The sequence below is a fragment of the Scleropages formosus genome, chromosome 2 (assembly GCF_900964775.1).
Source record: "Scleropages formosus chromosome 2, fSclFor1.1, whole genome shotgun sequence".
Taxonomy (NCBI): Eukaryota; Metazoa; Chordata; class Actinopteri; order Osteoglossiformes; family Osteoglossidae; genus Scleropages; species Scleropages formosus.
The window spans coordinates 1632333-1653803 of NC_041807.1; the positions used below are offsets into that span (position 1 = coordinate 1632333).

Here is a 21471-nt window from a genome sequence, read left to right on the forward strand (position 1 = left end):
AAAGTTACAGAAGCAAGTAAATTATTAAATGTAGTAATTCCAAATTGTTTAAATATTTTTGAAACTCTCATACACTATCTTTGTATGTCTGTCATTTCAAAGTAATATTTTAATGTTCTGTCTAGTTCTCCCTCTTTATGAGCACTTTATGAGATTCCTGTAATGTCTGAATTTGCATGGATGAATTTATACACATGAATGGATGTGGTCTTCAAAATTTGAAAAATAAAAACTAATCTATTTAAAGGATGTTCATCTTTTTTTTTACCTGCAGACATTTGGTTCTTGTTGACGCTGTTAATGGATGAAGTGGTTGCTTTATATGTAGCTGTTGCCTTTGTCTGAGGCAGCTTAAAGTGCAAGATACACTACATTAAGGTTCTTGCCATCCATGCAGCTGAGTAATTTTACATAACTACTCAGTGCTAAGGGCAACTTAAATTCACATGATCCCAAGTGGTGGAAAAAGGGAGCAGGAGATTGAAAAGTGGAATAATCCAGTGTCAGCAATTTTTCAGCCAGTGTACTGACCTGTGGTGGTGAAGCTGAGCCTTCAGACAAAGCTCTTGGATTACCGCTCAGTCTACATCCCCATCCTCCATATGATCATGTGCTCTGGGTTATGACTGAAAGAACAAGATTATGTTCACAAGTAGCCAAAATGAGGTTTCCCTGCAAAACTGCTGGACTCGGCATCCGTGACAGGGTGAGGAGCTCGGCGATCTTCAAGAGCCTTGGAGTAGTCAACTGAGTTGGTTTGTCCCATGTTGAAGGACTGCCTCCAGGTTGGCACCCACTGGAGTTTTACAGGGCATATCCCACTGGGAGGGGAGACCCCAAGGTAGAATCAGGATATGCTAAGAGGTTACATCTCTCGGCTGGCTTGGGAAGCCCTAGGCTTCTCCAGGAGAAGCTGGAGGCTCTTGAGAGGGCAACGAAAGTTTGGGTCCGCCTGCTCAACCTGCTATCACCGAGACCCTGTCCAGGAACGGTGGCCGGAAACTGAGCAAGTTGCCCAAAACACATCTTTCGACTGTGGAATTATTTCAAAATTACTCCTTTTTGGACACGTATACAGGAAAAACGTGGAAATCCTCCACAAGATGGACCAGAGCTGAACCCAGAGCCTAGGAGCCACAAGACACCAGTATCGCTCTGCAAATGTGCTGCTTTGGAAGGCCATGTGCTGCAAGCGGGAGCCCGTGAGGCAGCAAGGCAGCTTTCATATCCAACCTCAGTGGTTTTACACCTTTTCCATTAGCTATTTGATCATTCTCCACCAGCTCCTTCAATACTCGTCAGGTTCGTAGGGTGGTGCCCAGCACTGTTCTGAAGTGAAAAATAAGGAGAAACAATTCACCGTTTGATTCTTGGTTATGTTTTGTTTTATCCTGAGCAACACAAATGAGGGATGCAAATTATACTAAAAGCAGGTGTTTCCACACAGGTGTGGTCATTGCCATAACTGAACAGTTAATATCCTCTCTTTCTTCAGCTCCCATATAAAAATTCTGGTAATCTTAGTTGCTCATTTCGTTGGTTTACATTTATGTTGAAGATACGACGGTCGCTTTGAGGGCTCGGTGTCAGGGGATGCCTGGCACAAGCTCCTCAGCTGTGATCACCTGTACACTGATTTGCGGTCCTAGGAAAAAAACAGTGATTCTGAATCTCTTCACCACACATACCAATCTAAAACATGATGTTTCATCAAGAAGTCTGAGTTCATGTAGAGGAATACTGTGGTCAGTTTGTAGTGCATAAATCCCTTTTCATACCTGCAAATATAGTGTAGCACGCTGCGCTCGGATGGGGTGAGAAAGGACACACGGACAGCGTTCGTTATGAATGTTTATTGGAACATCGGTACACGAGGAACCGACGCTCTCGGTCCAAGGACCCCTTTTCCCCAAGCTAGCCTGCTTCACACTCCTCATGCTTCCTCTATGTCCCACTGGCAAACAATCACCCCCTTATATTCCCCGTAAGTCCCCTCAACGGTTGGACACAATTCCAGTTTTCCCACAATACAACTATTTACAATAGACCCCTTTTTCTGCTCAAACTCACAGCAGTTTGGGTTGTTGCAATAGTTTTTGTGCGTAAAGTGGTGAAAAGAACATTAGTATTTTTCCAATGAGCCATGGAAAAAAGTCATATGGTCAGATGTCATCCTTCACCTTGCACTGAACGTGCTGTTTGCTACATGTGGGGTGCACAAGAAAACAAATCCACAGGTCTGGTAATTGTATCCCCTAGTGAAAGGTTCATGTGCACTTTCATGGGATGGTTTCTGTCCCTTCATTCTCACAGAGGGCAAGGTAAATGTCAGTAAATATGAAGAAATTCAGAGTTACCGTCTTCATTCTCCAAGGAAGCATTTCCTCCCTAATGTCAGAATCTTCCAGGATGACAGTGCCTCCTTCATCCACAGGGTACAAATGGTCAGTGAATTGTTTGAAGAGAATGACAACAATGTAAACCACATAGCAGAACCACCCCAGTAACTCGATCTCAGCCCATTTGAGCATTCCTTATGGGAGATTCTCGAGTGGCAGCTGAGACAATATTTTCCATCCTCATTATGCAAAACCAGATGACAGAATGTCTTGCAAAATACAGTTACGCATTTAGCTTACGCTTTTCTCCAAAGCAGCTTACGGTGATTTACCCATTTATACAGCTAGGTTTTATTTTAACTGGAGCGAATTTAGTGCCTTGCTCCAGGATACTACGGAAGTAGGTCAGATTGAAACCAGCAACCTTTGGATCTAAAGGCAGCAGCTCTAACCAGAACGCTAGATAATTTTTAACAAAGTTTTGCGAATTTATAGAATCTGTCCAATGAAGCGGTTCTGGCACCTTTCAGTGGCTCAAAAGCTATGATGACACTTTACGTTGGTGTTTCTTTTATTTTGGCACTTAGTGCGTAATGGTATATCACTGTGTGTACGCGGTTATTGTGACATTATCAATCAACCACTTTAAATAAGATAAATGCAGGAGCAGCACAGTGGTGCAGAGGTACCACTGTTGCATCGCAGTACTTGTCCTGTTTGTGTGTAGGTTTCGAACCAGTTTGTTGTGAAGTCTGCATGCTCTCCCCCCGTCTGCATGGATTTCCTCCGGGTGCTCTGGTTTCCGCCCACAGTCGAATTGACAGCTCAGTTCAAGTTTATTGGTGACACTAAATTGTCTGTAGTGTATGAATAGGTGAGTGAGTGCGTGGCTGATCAGCAATGGATTGGTGTCCCGTCCAGGTTGTATTTCCCGGTCCACCCAGTGGTTCCAGGACAGCCTCTGGACCACCATGTCCCTGACCAGGAGAAGCGGTTAACAAAAAAGAGTGGGTGGCATGGTGGCACAGAGAGTAGCGCTGCTGTCTCAGCACCTGGGTGGTGCGAGAGGACGTGGGTTTGATCACGCTCAGGCTGTGTGGAGTTTGCATGTTCTCCCTGTCTCTGTGTGGGTTTCCTGCGGGTGCTCTGGTTTCCTCCCACAGTCCAAAGAGATGCTGTTCAGGTTCATCCATAGTGTGTGAGTGACACAGAGAGTGTGTGTGTGTTCCAGTGATGTATGGGTGAGTGACCCAGTGTAAGCAGTGTATCTAGCAGTGTAAGTCACCGCGGTGAATAAGGTGTGTGGGCTGATAACACTACATAGTATCCATTATAAGCTGCTTTGGAGAACAGCATCTGCTAAGTAAATAAATGCATACAAAATTAATACAAATGTAACTGGCAAGAGCTTTTAATTAAAGGAACTCTCTAAGATGATATTTGAAATGACAACTGAGAAAACTCTCTTGCCCTGTAAATATCATCTGAAGGCAGATGGACTAATTGTACATAATCGCAATCATTTAAAATGTTCATCACTTACATTTAATAGTTTATTCATGAAAATAAGTCCAGACGGATTTTCCATTACATTTATTTTCACTTTACATAAACATGTACATAGACATTCATAAACACGCAGCTTTTTGTTCAGTTCACTTCAGAAGCAAATCGCAAATTCGATATGGGATCAGTTAAAAACACAGTTTAAAGAAGTAGAGGAAAAGGCCTGAAGGCAGTGGAACCGGAAAAAAACAGAATGCCCAAGGGTGATACAGAATCCATAGAGCAGTCCAACAGAATCCAAATCCTTCAGGCAGCCAACCCCCTCCTGCAAAGTGGTAACAAAAATAATAATCCTGCCCCCTACTGGTTATAGCAAGAACATGCAAGGGGTGTGGAGATGCAAAGATCCTCTTCCAGGGAACAACCTGTGGTTAGAAAATCAGAGCATCTATACATATCCGCACAAAAGACGGCACAGATATGTTTGTGAATGTTCATTTTGCGGTGGGGCTGTTCAGTAAAGTGAACATATTTACGGGACGGAGGGGTGAGCTAAAGAGAAAGATGCAGAGATACACAGTTGTATTTTTCAGTAAAATTTAGGAGAGGGTGTTGCGTACGCTAATTTAAGTATGTTTACTGTGGACATGTGCACAGTTTAACCGGTCAAATGGAGAGTTTCCGGTACATTCTTGAATTTATTGCACAGTGTCCTGTAATTACAGAAGCCATAATGGCCTCCAGTACACTGTTTTTGCGTTGTTATTTACACTCACTAGCTGGGCTGGTTCTGCTAGGTGGTTTGCCAGACGCCTCTTGCTGATGTCACGGGGACTTTTTTGAGCGGTGTTGTGCGCCGATCCCCAAAACGTCACCAACGGGCCTTTGTGTGTGTAGCGCTTGGCTAATGCACTGGTGCCGAGATGCTGAGATGCGGAGATGCTGAGATGCGGAGATGCTCTTGCTGGTCTTTGGGGTCTGCTTGTTGTACCACTGAAAAGGCATTTTATAACCCCATGAGGCCCAGGGAACTGTGGGTCTAGTGCTCCTTCAGAGAGGGACATGATATCTGTGTCTGTCCCCATGGAGCCACTACAGCGTTTTACTGAACATTTCACTTACTCATGCAGGTAAATATTCAAGGCTGTAATAATTAATACAAGTGAAAGAGTGAGCAAGCACTTCCATCAGACCTGTAGAGTTCACTTTTTTACTGGCTAGCAGAAAGGTCAAGATAATGACCCATAAGTGGGATTAAATGTAAGATGTTCCTCTTTCATCAAATTTACATTTTTTTAATGCCCTCATTATTCCCGCTTTCTGTAATAAAATGACACACAACGTGAAAAGTGTCTGCGATCCACGGCAGAGACAAAACTTCCAGTGGTCTCTGGGTGTTTTTCCCCACTTCCACGACGTGACCGAGTCAATGATCCGCAGACTGACGCTCACATTTGACTGGGAAACAAAATCACAGTCCTGCACTGCAGTGCGAATGTAGGAGACTCCGGCAGTCAGCGCCTCCACTCTGCCATTTGCTGCTGCTGCTGCTGTTGCCATTATTAATATTGTTATTAATATTGTCATTGATAGCCATCCACGCATTTAAAATAACGCAGAGAAGTATATGGCGCGAGGCAGCGAAGAGCCAGAACGGACCGCGAGTCCATCGTCGTACGGCGACACTTCCACGCGCGCCGAGTTCTCGTGCCAAGTTTCCCTATGTCCCTTGCTACGTTATGATTATGACTATTTATGGCTAATAATAATAACAATAAAAAATAATAATGATAAGAAGAAGGAGTTATAATGTTTATAATAATATATACGATATAAAATATCCAATATACGATAGAAAATATCAATAATGTATTGATAATAATAATAAGAAGAAAGTGATTAATATTATTGTATTATTTTCTTCTTCTTCTTCTTCTTCTTCTTCTTCTTCTTCTTATTATTATTATTATTATTTATTGTTGTATGTTATTCGTGTTTGTTGATTTTGCGCGTAAAATCTCAAAAATCATGTTACAACAGCCGTACATGACATGATCATACAGCGAAGTGTGCAGCAGAAACAGTGAAAGTCAAAGTCAAAGTGTAGTAACTGTAGCGCCGAGCTGAAGGTCACGCCGAGGAGCGCAAACGGCCGGGCGGAGGAGGGAGTCCAGGGAAAGGACTGGAGTTCTGGGCTCCGAAATAGGGTCGGAACCCCCGCGCGCGCACAGCCAACAACTGGCAACTCCCCAGAAGAATCCGGAAACGCGGCGGCCTCGTGTATAACTGATGGAAAGCGTCTCGCGCGCAGGGCTTCGATCCGAGCAAGCGGAGGCACCGGAAACGTAACAGTTCCTCCCACGGTCGGACACTCGCGTTGCGTGTCGCAGCCCGCCGCGAGCGCGCTCCCGACGAGCTGGAGACGCTCTCTGCTCGCGTGAAGAACTTGGGACGGAGCGAGCGAGCGATCGATCGATCGGATGAGCGCGGACGGGGACGCGGAGGTGATGATGGGGTCGCTGGCGGACGAGGAGGACACAGCAGGCGACGAAGTGGAGTTCGAGGACCAGCAGGTGCCAATGGAGACGTTCGTGGGTGAGAGCTCGTTTCGAGGGTGGGGCCGAAGCGGGTCACAAATACCCGAGAGGTGGGGTGGGAAGCGGCGCGAGCGCGGATTTTTGTACCGACCGGGCGCCTCGAACCTATACCCTCACCGCGGTGCTGCAAACGGTCCTCAGGTGCAGGTGCTGGACCGGAGCGGAGCGGAGCGTACACTGTTTTTAAGAGAAACCTGCTTACAGGAAAAAAAAAAAAAAAAGTTGATTTTTTTATTCAACTACGGTGGAGGAAGGGAGACGAGTGGTTAGAGGCGTTACTCTTTACCCCAGCGACCGGGATTAGAACCCCACTTGTGCCCTAGTGCTCATTTAAAGTTACCAGTGAGACAAAGGGGTAAATCAGAGTGACTGAGTGTGTGTGTGAGAGCGAGAGCGAGAGCGCGCCTCTCCCGACTTTGCGCTGCGCTTCAGTGACGCGTAACGCGGCCCCGTCTGTCTCGTGTGTCTTTGCTGGAGCTTTTTCTTTCCCCGCGTCACTAGGAAACACTTTGAAAACACTGACTGCTTCCTACATCTGCCTTGAATTAATTTGTTTGTGCAAATTGGCGGATCTTCCAGTGCGAGTGTGGTAAAGCCATCGTGTTCCCTGTCTCTCTTTTTCTCTTTTCCCTCTTTCCGCCTCTCTCTCTCCTTTTTCCCTCTCTCTTTTGCGCTTGCATTTTCCCCTCTTTTCTCTTTCCCCCTCTTTTTTCTCTCTTTCCTCTCTCTGTCTTTCTCTCCTTCTTTGATTCTATCTCTCTTTCTCTGTCCTCTCTTTCTCTCCCTCTCTCTCTCGCTCCTTTTTCCCTTTTTCCCCTCTTTCCTCTTTCGCTCTCTTTCTGTCTTTCTCTCTCCCTCTTTCCCTTTCTCCTCTCTCTCTTTCCTCTCTCTCTTTTTCTCTCTGTCTTTCTCTCCTTCTTTGATTCTATCTCTCTTTCTCTCCCTCTCTCTCTCGCTCCTTTTTCCCTTTTTCCCCTCTTTCCTCTTTCACTCTCTTTCTGTCTTTCTCTCTCCCTCTTTCCCTTTCTCCTCTTTCTCTTTCCTCTCTCTCTTTTTCTCTCTGTCTTTCTCTCCTTCTTTGATTCTATCTCTCTTTCTCTGTCCTCTCTTTTTCTCTCTCTCTCTCTTTCTCTTTTCCCTCTTTCCCCTTTCTCTCTCTCTCTTCTTTTTCCCTCTCTCCTCTCTTTTGCTCTTGCATTTTCCCCTCTTTCCCTCTCTCCTCTCTCTTTTTTCCTCTCTCTTTCCTCTCTCTTTTTCTCTCTTTCTCTCCTTCTTTGATTCTGTCTCTCTTTCTCTGTCCTCTCTTTCTCTCTCTCTCTCTCTCTCGCTCCTTTTTCCCTTTCTCCTCTCTTTTGCTCTTCCTTTTTCCCCTCTTTCGCTCTCTTTCTGTCTTTCTCTCTCCCTCTTTCCCTTTCTCCTCTCTCTCTTTCCTCTCTCTCTTTTTCTCTCTGTCTTTCACTCCTTCTTCGTTTCTATCTCTTTCTCTCCATCTCTTTCTCTCTCCTCTCTCTCTCTCTCACACACTCGTTTCCCTGAGATGTACGTCACTTTGGAGGAAAGCATCTGCTAAATGAATAAATGTAAATGTATGTCTCTCTCTCTCTCACACACACACACACACACACACACAGATACAGTGTGTGACAGACCCAACACCCACTCGCTGAATCACCACGGGTAGCAAATGCAACACCCTAAACATGGCCTTACACAACATCTAGTGGCCCTATAGTCTGCAGTCTACAGCCTAGACTCCTTTTTTTCAGTTTCCTCACAGTTTGGGGGAGGAACTGAGGCCAAACCTTAAAACGCATCACAGAACAGAAGGATCAGTCCGAGCTGGCGAATACATGTTGACCATTTATGAATTTATTCGTGTGCCTTCCCATCTGTTGATTGAGACATAAGAGGTGATTTGGTTGTAAATGGATTTGTAATGGATTCGGGCTGTTCCGCAGGGGTCTCCGGAGAGCTTCTGCCCACTTTCTCGGCAGCGGAACATGACGCCATGCCTCCGGTGGAGATGGTGAGTTAGCGTATGCAGACGTTCACGCCTTCAGCTGGAAGCGTCATCGTGAGGTTGTCGCACCTGCTTTTATACAAGCCACACCTTCTTAGAGATGCCGAAGTATACAGTTTATTATAAGTGTGCTTGATGTTCTTGGCCAGCGCTTTTCATTTATTCCCTGAAGCGGATCGCAGTTTTACTGGTCGGTTGCCTATCTCAGCAATATGACAGCAACCTTTTTATTATTATTTACTCGTATACACGTCTCCAAAGATAGTTGCAATATTAGGTTTGTGTACAAGGTCACCTGTATTTATTTCCAAGGCAGGGTAAGTTTTCATTGTGTTAATTCAGGGTACTGTCACATTTACTCATTTAGCTGATGCTTTGCTCGAAAGCAACTTACAGTTATTACAAGCATTTCCCAATTTGTGCAGCTGGGTATTTTTGGGTAAGTACCTTGCTCAAAGGTACTACCACTAGAGGTAGGAATTAAACCTGGGACCTTTGGATCCAAAGGCTGTAGCACTAACCACTCAGCTACCAGCTGTCCCAGTACCAGAGTAAAACTAGGTTTCTATGTAGGTAATACATAGAAACTTGGTCCATTGAGCACAGGGCAGCCCCTCTGCCAGTTGCCCCACCAACTTGCAAAGCGTTTCCTTCATGTCCTGTGCAGCTACCTGCTATTCTGCTATTGTCACAGAGGTTTTCATTTAAATTTAGGTGCAGAATTAAATCAGCTGGGTTTGGAGTACTAGCAGTATTTTTTTTTTATTCAAGACATGTTACAGTAAGGAGGGACAGCAGCACAGACACCAGAAGATTCAGTTCCCACTGAAAGCAGAAGTAGGAGGAGCTCTCTTGTCCAGGGATTATGGATCGAACTTCCCGTGAGGTCTTTCCCAGTCGACTCCCAAAGCCGTCCGTGCCGGTTGTGCCGTGACGGGCGGAGAAATCGAAATCATGTTCCGCATGTATAGTATTATGCGGGAAGAACACGATGGAGATGATGTGAGCTCGTCACCCATCTCCCATTTCTCTCCGCAGACAGAGTTCAACAATCAGCCCGATTCCTTGTTTTTTAACGACGGACAACGACGGATTGACTTTGTGTTGGTGTATGAGGACGAGGACAAGAAGGAGTTTGAGAAAAGGTACACGTTTCAGAGGCGGAAGGTAAGCGCGTTTTGCTCACCGCACTTTATCCGAAGGTAATGAGAGCGTCTTTAAGTACCGTGGTACGTACAGTGTTTTGCGCCAGTGGCCCCACTGCCTTTGCTCTGGTTAAAAGTGTTTTTGTAACATGCAAATGACCTCTCAGAGTGAACGAAGTGACATTATTTGACATGTGGCACAGGACCCAGCGTGCAGTATGCGGCTGCCAGTTGCAGTCGCTTAGAGAACCCGAATCCGGTTGTGCACCTGGGTGGGTGTTTGCTCAAAGGCTTTTCAGCATACGCTCAAGATATTTACCATGTCTTCTACAGACGCTAACATGTCCGTCGTTGTAAATTAGTTTTACTCGCAAGCATACGTGTGTATATGGCAGAAAAAACGAGGTATAGGCGTGAGCGCTCCGCCGACACCGACCTCTTGTTCGCTGCCGAAGGTATTCCGTTGTGAAATCCAGGCTTTAATTTCATTGCTTGCACAATTTAAAGGCAGAAACTCTCTGAGGAAGAACAGCAGCTCCTGAAACGACAATGGCATTTATACAGAGTTAACCAACCAACGTCAACAACCACGTGTCCCACAGCCTATCCCAGAGGCACAGGGCGCATGGCTGGGGGGAGGGGAAACACCCTGGGTGGGGCGCCAGTCCATGGCAGGGCACCCGAGCCCCACACCCGCCCCACGGCGGGTACCGGCCAAACCTGCTGCGCCACCGCACCCCCCCATTACAATTGACATGATGTTAAAATAAAAGGAAAAATAGCCCTAACCCTAACCGAATAACTTGCCACATGCTTGGGCACGCACAGCTTGGAATGCTCTCCCTGGCATGAAAACCACAAATAAACCAGCTGGGTTAGAAATAGAGTAAATTTAGCAGCGGCGTGCTGGTGGAAAGAAGCCAACTAATAATAAGGGTAGGGAGCCGGCGAAAAGACAGAGTAAACAGAGCCGTGTATTACAGTACACCTGTCGGTGAAAACAGGTCTACAGAAAGCCAAGCTGGCGCTGAAGCCTTACGTTTTATTTATTCAGCAGACACTTTTCTCCAAAGCAATTTCCAGTGTTATGAGCCCACACACCTTATTCACCGCGGTGACTTACACTGCTAGATACACTCCTTACACTGGGTCACTCATCCACACATCAGTGGAACACACACACACACACTCTCTCTGTCACTCAATCACACACTATGGGGGAACCTGCACAGCATGTCTTTGGAGGGTGGGAGGAAACCAGAGCACCCGGAGGAAACCCACGCAGACACGGGGAGAACGTGCAAACTCCACACAGGCCGAGCGGGGCTCGAACCCACGTCCTCTCGCACCACCCAGGCTTAATAAGTCCACCACTTATTCTGACTAATGTATGGAACACAGGAGTCAGTGCAGCACTCCAGAGGTGTGTGGGGGACACATGCTGTACGTTTACTCCCATCAGACACATTTGTCTTGACTGCTTGTTCTACGACATTCGACAGTTATTCTTCCCTTCCCTTGTCAAGCTGTGTGCTCCTGTGTCCCGCTCTCTTTGCACAGAGGCGCAGAGAGTTTTTTGAGGCAGACCTGATGGTGAGAGGACTCGAATTGGAAGCGTCTAGATCCGTGAGTGTTTTCCCTTTCGTTTATACTCGTTCGCCCCCAAGCCGAAGCCGAAGTCGCAGGAGACGGGAGGCATCTCGTGTCTCCCTTGTACCTCACGCTCAGGTGCTGGATGACAAGGTCGTGTTCGTGAAGGTGCACATGCCCTGGGAGGTGTTGTGCACGTACGCCGAGGTTCTTCACATAAAGCTCCCCATCCAGCCCAACGACCTCAGCCAGAGCTCCTCACCTTTCAGCTGGCTCACCAAGTTGTGCGAACCCAGCAAGGATGTGATCCAGCCCGAGGTGGACTACTTCACTGCGCCGTTTGAAAAGGACAGGATAGACAGCTTCTGCGTTAAAGACCGGGCCCAGTTTTTCGCGCCTGACATGAGAAGCAGAATGGTGAGACAATTTCCCACCGATTCCTTTACCTGCAGTTCGGCGAAGGGCACGAGGTCCGGCCCGCACTGCAGTAGCATGTTGAAATCCCAGAATTTATGCTTCGTACTGATCTCTAGCGTTCTCTCGCTAAATATGGTGTACAAGGTCTCTTTTCTTTATTGATATGCATTGCGGCTCTGCGAAGACGCAGCAAATTCCAACCCGAGTTGTATTTTTGTCAGGCCTACTACGTACTCAGTCGGGCCTACTATGAAGTGAGAGGCGACGTGAAGAAGTTCGGCATTAACAAGCTGCTGGACGGCGGAGTCTACAAAGCTGCCTTCCCGCTGCATGATGTGAGCACCTCGCGGCGCCCGTCATTACCGTATACTGCGTTATCTCCTCATCCGGGGGTTCGAAAGCGCTCCGTCACTGCATACACGAGCTCTCCTACGCGTCCCGTTGGAGACGTGCCACGTGCGCGAGCATCCTCTTATGACAGCATTATGTGCGGGATGGCCCCGTCTCAAGAGCATCACTTACGTGATCCTACCATCATTCTGGCCTCCATCTCTACGTATGGAGAAGAGCCTGAGAGAGCGGCATCTACACGCTGCCCTGGCGCCCTGGTTATACCCCTGTTACGTTCCGCTCCGTCACGTGCCCGGCGTTGCTGTGCCGCCCGCACAGATTAGCGTGTGCTGATCTCCTTCCGAGAACTCAAACACCAAGGTGATCTGTTATGAGACGACAAGCGCTAACACACCCGAAATTCCGTCCGCGTGCATTTTCTTCCGAGATTCCGCACGTGCCGTTGTCCTGGTCGTTTCTGTTCCGAATGCATGGCTTCGCGGCGGATGCCTTTGGGCCGAACGGGTGCAATGTTCTTCGTGTCGTCCACAGTCCAGGTTCAACGTGAAGTCGACGGATGTTCAGTGTGCGAACGAGCGATACCGGTTATACCAAGAGTGGGCGCACCCCAAAAACTTCTACAAGACGCAGCCTTTGGACCTCATTAGGTACAGAAGCTCACTCTTCTCAGCACATGTTTTAGCGAAGCCCGGTTGGAAGAGAGCGTTTGTATTGTTAGCACATTTTGAAAGATTAAAACAGTGCACGTGTCTCAGGCAATATGTTCACAGCGTGAAATTCTGCATATCTTTCTACATGAATTAGTCACTCTTCAGGTCTCAATCCCTGCCGTGGTCCTGCATAGCTTTGGGTTTCGCGTGGTAGGGCTGCGATGTTGCACGACTGAAACAATATTGTTTCTGCAGCTGTGCTGTTGAACTGCTGCTCAGTTCCAGTGAGTGAAAAGAGCTTTAACGTTAAAAATCGTATCTACCGTGTATCATAGCAAACGTAGAGCCGTGTTGTGTGACAGCGTGTCGCCACTGGGAACAATGCCTTCTGTGTCTGTGTCCCATAGAAAGTATTACGGAGAAAAGATCGGCATCTACTTTGCATGGCTGGGCTTCTACACGTACATGCTGGCGGGGGCCGCCATCGTAGGACTAGGATGTTTCATCTATGGATACCAGACCCAGCACACCAGCACCTGGAGGTACGAAGGGTTGGCGGCAAGGTGATGGGTCCTCGAATGTGGCAAATTAAACATCTGGCTATTGTTTCTCCGAACAGCAAAGAAGTGTGCGACCCTTTGATTGGTGGAAGAATTGTGATGTGCCCACAATGTGACAAAGAGTGTACCTACTGGATGCTCAACAGCACCTGCGATTCGTCCAAGGTGGGCATCGCAGTCCCGGCCCGTGGTGTTGCCCGTGTTAAACACAGGGCTGTGGAGTCGCCACGCGAAACCTCCGACTTCAACTCCAGTAACCCGATAATTGCTACCGACTCCATGGCGCTGCCCAAAAGTTGCACGTTGTTTTGGGGGTTGACTTTTCCAGCAAATATAGGCCTAAACCTAGGCACACACACACATAGACTGAAACCGCTTGTCCCAAGCAGGGTCGCAGTGAGCCAGAGCCTAACCCGGCAAGACAGGGCGCAGGGCTGGAGGGGGAGGGGACGCACCCAGGGCGGGACGCTACTCTATTGCAAGGCACTTCAAGCGGAACTCGAACCACAGACCCACCGGAGAGCAGGCACAGGCCAAACCCGCTGCGCCCCCCGGCCTAAACCTCTATCAGACCTCAAATTTTTGGGGGGTCGATTTATACGCTAGATCGTCTTATAGCCGGCACATACGGTACATTTAGTCGGAGTCGGTACGTTTTACCGACTCCAACTTCAGTAACCCAATAATTGCTTCCGACTCAAACCCGACAGCACTGGTTACACGCACCAGTACTGTAGTGGTGTCGCTTGTGCTCTGTGTAGCTCTGGTACAGGGCTTCATAGTAAATTTCAATACAGGCATAAAGGCACATTGTGTGTTAATGGTATCGAACACAGAAGTTTTTTTTATGAAATAATAAGAAATACGGGGGGCGCAGTGGTGCAGTGGGTTTGCCCGGGTCCTCCTGTCCGGTGGGTCTGGGGTTCGAGTCCTACTTGGGGTGCCTTGCGAGAGACCGGCATCCCATCCTGGGTGTGTCCCCTCCTCCTCCAGCCTTACACCCTGTGTTGCCTGCCAGGTTAGGCTCTGGCTCCCCACAATCCCTGTGGGGGGAGTGGTTTTAGATGATGTGTGTGTGTGTGTGTGTGTGATAATAAATATGTCAAATGAACATAGCATGCATGTAATAATACCTGCTTTTTTTGGGACATTTCGATGGTGTTTTTTTATCGATTTTTGAAAAATTCATCTGATTATTATACATTGTACATTGTTATTGTAGTTTTAACTTTTGCATTTTATTCCACAGAAATTGTGCATATTCGACAATTTTGGGACTTTGGTGTTTGCAGTTTTTATGTCAATCTGGGGTGAGTTAAATCTTTCTACTACACGTACCATGTGTTCTTGCTGTTGGCTTTAATTTTATTTTAGGGGAGTCTTTACAATCCATAAGGAGGCTCATTCATCTCATATGAAGTAAATAACCGCAGAAGCAAACTGATCCCACATCCAATGACTGTATTGCACATTGCTTAGACATGAATATCTTGCATATAGGGGTCAGGAGATATTTTTTCACTTTCTCCCATACTGGGAAATATCGTTTTCTTGCTTTTGTTCTCTTTGCACAGTGTGCTCTGAAGCAATCCTCACAACGTTTCTGTAAAAAAAGCGCGAAATAAATTTTAATGCACCGATTGTGACTGCGACAGAGATTCACTTCAAGACTTATTCTGCCCGTGTCGTATTTTGAAGGGTGCTTCTGACATGCTAGTTGTTCTCCTGTCCAGTCACGTTGTTCCTGGAGTTCTGGAAGCGTTACCAGGCAGAGCTGGAGTACGAGTGGGACACGGTTCAGTTCCTAGAGCAGGAGGAGCAACCCCGGCCGGAATACGAGGCCAAGTGCTGCCACGAGCGGATCAACCCAATCACCAAGGTGGGCACGACATCCCACGTTATCGGTCTCCACACCTGGAGTCGGACACTAAAGGTCCAGCGTTTGAGGTCTGACACCCCTGGTCAGACCTCCACACCCTGTTATCCGTAGGTTATGACATGGCAAAGGATGAGGTTTATCACACTTGTTATTTGAGAACTGCGATGGAAATGTTCAAGAGGGTGTAGACGATTGTAAATTGTTTTATGGAGTTCAGTCCTTGATTTTTTTTCTTCTGTACTAAACTTGGACATCGTGGTGCCCTTTTCTCTTCGGCGTAGGAGAAGGAGAAAGTGCCGTACACTTCATGCGAGAAGTGCTTGCGTGTCTCCTGTGGAGCAGGAACAGTTTTGTTCTGGGTGAGAGAGAACTCTTCGTGTTTCAGTCTACATTCAATCTCGCAAAGGACTCAGTGGCTCATTCTTTGTACCTTACGCAGGTCGCCCTGATCATTGCATCTATAGTTGGCATCATAGTCTACCGGCTTGCAGCGTTCTTCACCTTCTCCTCCAACCTGAGGAAGGAGCTGAAGGAGCTGAAGGAGCTTCAACCAATTAAGGAGTATGTGACACCTCAGATGGCCACATCTGTCACTGCTTCTGTCATCAGCTTTGTGGTTATCATGGTCCTCAACATCCTCTATGAGAGGGTGGCCATCTGGATCACAGACTTTGGTGAGAACCTGCGAATGACGGTATTCGTTTAATGCCATCCAAATGTTCATGGTGATGATAATGAGTACTATTCAGACTTTGTTGCTTTTTAGGGCAAATGTAAGGTTTCCGTGTTTTTGCCGCCTGTAACGATTTTTGCAGTCTGATCAACCACTTAAAGTACTGTGTGCTTTGTGTGCCACATAAAGATGGAACTTATAACACATCTCTTTTCTCTTCTCATGGATCATACTCCAAGAACTTCCACGAACTAGGACTGAGTATGAGAACAGCCTGACCCTAAAGATGTTCCTCTTCCAGTTTGTCAATTATTACTCCTCTTGCTTCTACATCGCCTTTTTCAAGGGCAAACTGGTGGGCTTTCCTGGGAAACCGGTATACTGGCTGGGCACGTACCGCAACGAGGAGGTGAGTCGAACCAAACGGCAAAGAAAAGCATCTCGTGAAGTACTTGCAGTGCATCGCGTATTTTTCCAGTTTTCGTGTGTCGTGTCGGAAAGGTTTCAAATTCACCTCTCGGGGTCACCTGGCAGCAGATATTAACATGCTGCTCCTCCTCCACCCCCCGCCCCTATTTCTCAACTTCCACTGCTCTGATTGATGGATTGGTAACCAAAAATTCGCATAAAATATGCGAGCTCGACTTTCAGCTAATAATCAAGGGTTAAAGTCTTGTTTTTCTGACTGACGACTCACTTAGGTAACTGAAAAGTGGAACTTAAAGTGTCATATACTGTAAATTGAGCTTTTAGTTTGCCAGTTCTCGTATTTCTGCTATAATTTCCAAATTTAGGTCTCATGTTAATCTTCATTGTGGAGAACTTTTCTGGATTAGACTGCTGTTGAGGTGTAGCAGGTAGCCTTGGTGCCTCACAGGTCTTGAGCTCTGGGATCGAGCTACGGTTCTAATCCCGCTCGGTCTATGCGCAGTTCGCATGTTTCCCTGCGTTCACACGCATTTCCTCCCAAAGACGTTGTGTTTCAGGTGAATTGATGACTCCGAATCGCCTTAGATTCGTATATGTTTAAGCGATTGCCCTTTGATGACCTGGCATACAGACAAGGATGTACCCTGCCTCACACCCTGTGCTTCTGGGATAGGCTCCAGAGCAGCACAACCCTGCATTAGGCAGGATTGAGGGTAAAGGAGGAAATCTCAGCTGCGGTCACAATCAGTACATTGCTGGTAATGGATTCACAGTGTATATTATGCGTGCCTCCATTAAAATATTTTTTGAAATAATGGTCATGCATATGTGGAAGTTTAAAATCACAATGTGGGACGCTGCTCATTGTAACCTAGTGTGATCCTGGAGGCTGCCTCATTGAGCTGACCACTCAGTTGACGGTTATTATGGGTGGGAAGGCCATCTGGAACAACATCCAGGAAGTCCTTTTTCCGTAAGTATCTTCCTCGAGTGGATTTGGAAGCGTTGGACAAGGACAAATCGCTTAGTAGAAATTCTAGCATTTTCTCTGTGAGTTACAATTGGGTAAGAATAGTTTTTATTTTATAACAGACCCTAATAGGAACACAGTAAAAATTGTGATAATTTTTTTTTTAGGTGAGCTGTCATTTGCTTTGCTCTGCATAGGACTGCTCTCTTATAAATATTTGTGATGGTCAGGTGGGTGAAGAATCTGATTTCTCGCTGCTGCAAGAGAGTACGGTCAGAGAAGGTGATCCCACGCTGGGAGCAGGACTTCCAGTTGCAGGCGTATGGTGCACTTGGGCTGTTCTACGAGTACCTTGAGATGGGTAAGGAAAAAGCAAGCAGCACAGGTACCAAGCCTTCTGTATGTCAGATGACGCTTTTCTCCAAAGTGACTTACATTGTTATTCCACTTACAATTATTTACCCACTTGCCCAGCTGGGTAGTTTTACTGGAACAACTTAGGGCAAGTACCTTGTTCAAGGGTACTGCAGCCAGAGGTGGGGATCAGACCTGCCACCTTTGGATCCAAAAGCGGTAGCTCTAACCACTACACTACCAGCTGTCCCTGTTTCTAATAGTTTCTGTTACTGCACACATATTAGCTAAACCCGTTGGTCCCGAGCGAGGTTGCGAGGAGCCGGAGCCTAACCCGGCAACACAGGGCGTGGGGCTGGAAGGGGACACGCCCAGGACGGGGCACCAGGCCCTCACAAGGCACCCCAAGCGGGACTCGAACCCCAGACCCACCAGCGAGCAGGACCCAGCCAAGCCCGCTGCGCCACCGCACCCCCTTCTGTTACTATTCCAAGTGATTCAGTTTGCGATTGTCATTCAGTTCCCACCGATCCCGTTCTGGTTGGCACTTAGTTCCCAGCGATGCGGTTTGAGATCTTCGTTCAATTCCCGTCTATGTATCTGGGTTTGTCATTCATTTCGTAGTGAACCCGTTTGAGTTTGTGATGTGCTTCCCAGTGATCCACTTTGGGTTTGTGTTCCTGTTTGCAGTGATCCAGTTTGGGTTTGTGACCCTCTTCGTAGCTTCCTTCCCTCTGGCTCCTCTCTTGGCATTCCTCAACAATGTGGTGGAGATACGCGTGGATGCTTGGAAGATCACCACGCAGTTCCGCCGCATGGTACCCGAGAAGGCTCAGGACATCGGTGCCTGGCAGCCCATCTTACAGGCTGTGGCCATCCTTGCTGTGGCAACAAACGTAGGTTCCAAATGTGTTCTGGGAGAAAATTCCAGTAGAATGTAGATACAGGACTAACATGGTGGTCTTATGTGTGCAGGCCATGATAACTGCCTTCACATCAGACATGATCCCACGACTTGTGTACTACTGGTCCTTTTCCGTGTTTCCGTATGGAGACCACCCCAACCATACGATGGAGGGTTACATAAACGGCTCCCTCTCCGTGTTTGACATCCGCAACTTCTCTACGGAGAGCGAGCCCCTGACTAAGCCCTACTGGTTTCAGAACATTACAACCTGCAGGTGCGTGTTCAGGCAAAGGGTTACGGAAATGTGAAGTCGGTCTTTCCCCACGTCTTCACTCTGGCAAATGCAGGAAGAACACGATGCAAAATATAGGTTGACACAACCCTATTTGAAGGTCTGTGCAGTAACCAGCTTCTGCATTTTTGGATACAGGTATCGAGATTTCAGGTACCCACCTGGACACCCATGGGAGTATCAGCACAACATTTACTACTGGCACGTGATAGCAGCCAAACTGGCATTTATTATAGTGTTAGAGGTGAGGAAACGGTCTTTAATAACATCCCTAACTTGTTGGTCAAAGTCTACATTGCGATATCGGTGTAGATGGATTTCAGGGGAAACGTTCTTCATTACGTGGCTAATGGCGAAGCAGCACCATCGTGTGGGACTTGTTAAACTATGGAAAATGTCCTAAAGCACATCAGCTCCTTTTATGACATCATGCTTGCCTTTGTGTCTTCTGCTTTTCAGCACGTTGTCTACCTGACCAAGTTCATTTTGTGCTACATGATCCCAGATGTCCCCCTGGCAGTGAAGGAGAAGATTAAGAGGGAGAAATACCTGACACAGGTGATCCTGCATGAGGCCAACTTGAAGCTGGTGTCCAAGCACTTGAAACCTATAGTCAACATACTGAAGGAGCATGAAGACAAGGACTCAGAGATAGACCTTCCCTTTTAATATTTCCCATTCCAAGGGTCTCCGTGAAGAATTCCATTTCAGGAAAGATCCAGGATGAACGTGCATCTGCTGGTTGCAGCCAGTATGTGTGTTTTTTTGTGTTCGGAACGCTTTAGGATATTTTGAACGAGGAAGAACAGGTGATGGCTGAGGGCGTCCTATAGCCAGTGTGCCATTATTGTCAGAGTTTGTATGCTACTGGAGATGTTTACATTCCTCGTGTATGTGTGTTTCTCTGTTCGTCTATGCATTTTATATGACTGGAAGTTTTTACATTCAGTGTGTGATAGGGTTATACACAGTGTGTGCGTGTGTGTCCTGTGGGAGGAACCTCTATAGACAAACAGGTTATGACAAGGAGAATAATGTGCTTTTTATATTGTGTCTTGGATACATGTCGTGCCACGTTCGGACCAGAGTGTTGTAATGCTTTGGGAAAGTGCCTCTCTCCATAAATTGTAATAATTGATAAAATATAGTGTGACAGTTTGGTTCATAGCTCAGATATTTTGCCTTTGGAATGCAGCTCCAAAAGAGTCTAACTGCCTTATAATGCCATTACTGTGCCTGACATCAGTGTAAATAATGCTGTGGGTGGCATGTGGCGCGCTTGGTAATGCTGCCATAACCGAACGCACCACCCAATGCACACAAATTTTATGTGGCTGATACCGAACTGGCAAAGCGGTTCCCGAGTTTTGTACTCCTCATGTCCCTGTTTTTTCATTACTGTTCTGTGGGACAGGTACACATTCAGTGTCATGGGAGAGAAAATTTCATGAGTTGTTCATTCCGCTTCTTGTAGGGCTCTTTATTTGCCTTAAACTATGAATTGGGGATTGTCTGTAATAATTGCTTGCAAGAATATGTAATACACCCAGTGTTGAGGCTACAAGGACACACTAATAACTGCACCTGGTCTGCTGCTATGCAAAGATAAGATTGCAACACCACGTAAGAAACCGTTCCTGTGGGATCCATAATTCAGCTTGTTTACAATGGTTACTGAGTTCTACTATCAATATTTTATTTTGATTTTAACACCACTGTGCGGAAAAATATTAAGGAAACCTGCTGAACGAATGATAAATCTAGTCCTCAGTAAAAAAAAAGAATTGACTTTTCTCAGATCTTATCATAAGCTGGCACTACGCTGAAATCCATGTGAATGTTCTGAGTAAAATGCTCATGAATCGTTCTCCTGGACATGGTGTGTTACTCTTCTGTAATCTCTTGGCAGCATTTCTGAGAGAAGCCCGATTGTTGTTGCTTTTGCTGTCATTTCAAGAAAATTACTAAGCCAGACAATGCATGACCTGCAACCCGTCTTCACCTGCCTACAATGTAGGAATCGTAAATAGCAGGTGTTCACTTTGTGGAGGCATAAAGCGTGTTCTCACGTTTTAAACAATTTCGTGATGTACAAATGAACCATGAAATTTTTAAAAGAATCCTGTGTAGGCGTTTTGTAGGAAGGAGCGTTATGCGGAAAAGCAGATAATAACGATCAACGAAATAATTTTATTGACAACGCCCTTGTGTGCAGACAGAGCCCTACAGCTGGTAGAACAAATGTCATACGATTTGCAATTTGACTCTTAAAACATTGTTTTGTTTCTGTCAAACTGTCACACTAGTCTTGCTTCTCATGTCCCAACTCTGAAGCCAGACTGAGAGTTAATGTGTTAAAGGAGGGAACATACAACTAAATGGCATTTTTTTTAAAGGCCTATTGCATTGTCACTCCCCCAAAAACAGCACCTGTGTCATCTTAGTATGTGTTGTATATTGTTCAGCAAAATTTTGAAAGACTCACTTTTAATTCATTTTATAACTCTAATATAAATTATAATCACTCAACCACTCTATTTATTCATCTAGCTGATGCCTTTCTCCAAAGCAACTTACAATGTTAAGGTAACAATTATTACATGCTTACAATCATTTACCTATTTATACAGCGGGGCAATTTTAGGGTAAGTACCTTGCTCAAGGGTACTACAGCTGGAGATCAAACCTGCAACCTTCAGGTCCAAAGGCAGTAGTGCTAACCAGTACCTACCAGCTGTCCCTAGTCTTGTGTCATGAATTGTGCACTTTTAAATGTCCATGCACCCATTTAT

At 46.4% G+C, this 21471-nt stretch overlaps 1 protein-coding gene across 5 annotated transcripts; it reads left to right on the forward strand.

The window, feature by feature from the left end:
• Nucleotides 1-6011: 6011 nt before the first annotated feature.
• On the forward strand, nucleotides 6012-21222 carry ano6 (anoctamin 6). Of its 5 annotated transcripts, none has more exons than XM_018751310.2 (20): nucleotides 6012-6440; nucleotides 8401-8468; nucleotides 9501-9629; nucleotides 11168-11233; nucleotides 11336-11614; nucleotides 11836-11949; nucleotides 12497-12612; nucleotides 13023-13157; nucleotides 13235-13340; nucleotides 14425-14485; nucleotides 14909-15054; nucleotides 15336-15413; nucleotides 15494-15728; nucleotides 15967-16136; nucleotides 17032-17129; nucleotides 17357-17487; nucleotides 18171-18376; nucleotides 18456-18661; nucleotides 18818-18923; nucleotides 19139-21222. In XM_018751310.2, the coding sequence occupies exons 1-20, from the start codon at nucleotides 6326-6328 to the stop codon at nucleotides 19346-19348; spliced, it is 2775 nt and encodes a 924-aa protein (XP_018606826.2). In that variant the 5' UTR covers nucleotides 6012-6325; the 3' UTR covers nucleotides 19349-21222. The 5 variants fall into 5 exon arrangements, with proteins under 5 accessions (XP_018606826.2, XP_018606828.2, XP_018606827.2 ...); XM_018751312.2 differs by lacking the exon at nucleotides 6012-6440 and adding an exon at nucleotides 7988-8022; XM_018751311.2 differs by lacking the exon at nucleotides 6012-6440 and adding an exon at nucleotides 7995-8028.
• The last annotated feature ends 249 nt before the right edge of the window (nucleotides 21223-21471 follow it).

Excerpts from the sequence above, each read along its gene's own strand:
- ano6 (XM_018751310.2), top strand. The coding sequence starts at position 6,326 with ATGAGCGCGGACGGGGACGCGGAGGTGATGATGGGGTCGCTGGCGGAC. Across the intron at positions 8,469-9,500 it reads CCATGCCTCCGGTGGAGATG|ACAGAGTTCAACAATCAGCC; the intron begins GTGAGTTAGCGT and ends TTCTCTCCGCAG. Across the intron at positions 11,615-11,835 it reads CTGACATGAGAAGCAGAATG|GCCTACTACGTACTCAGTCG; the intron begins GTGAGACAATTT and ends TATTTTTGTCAG.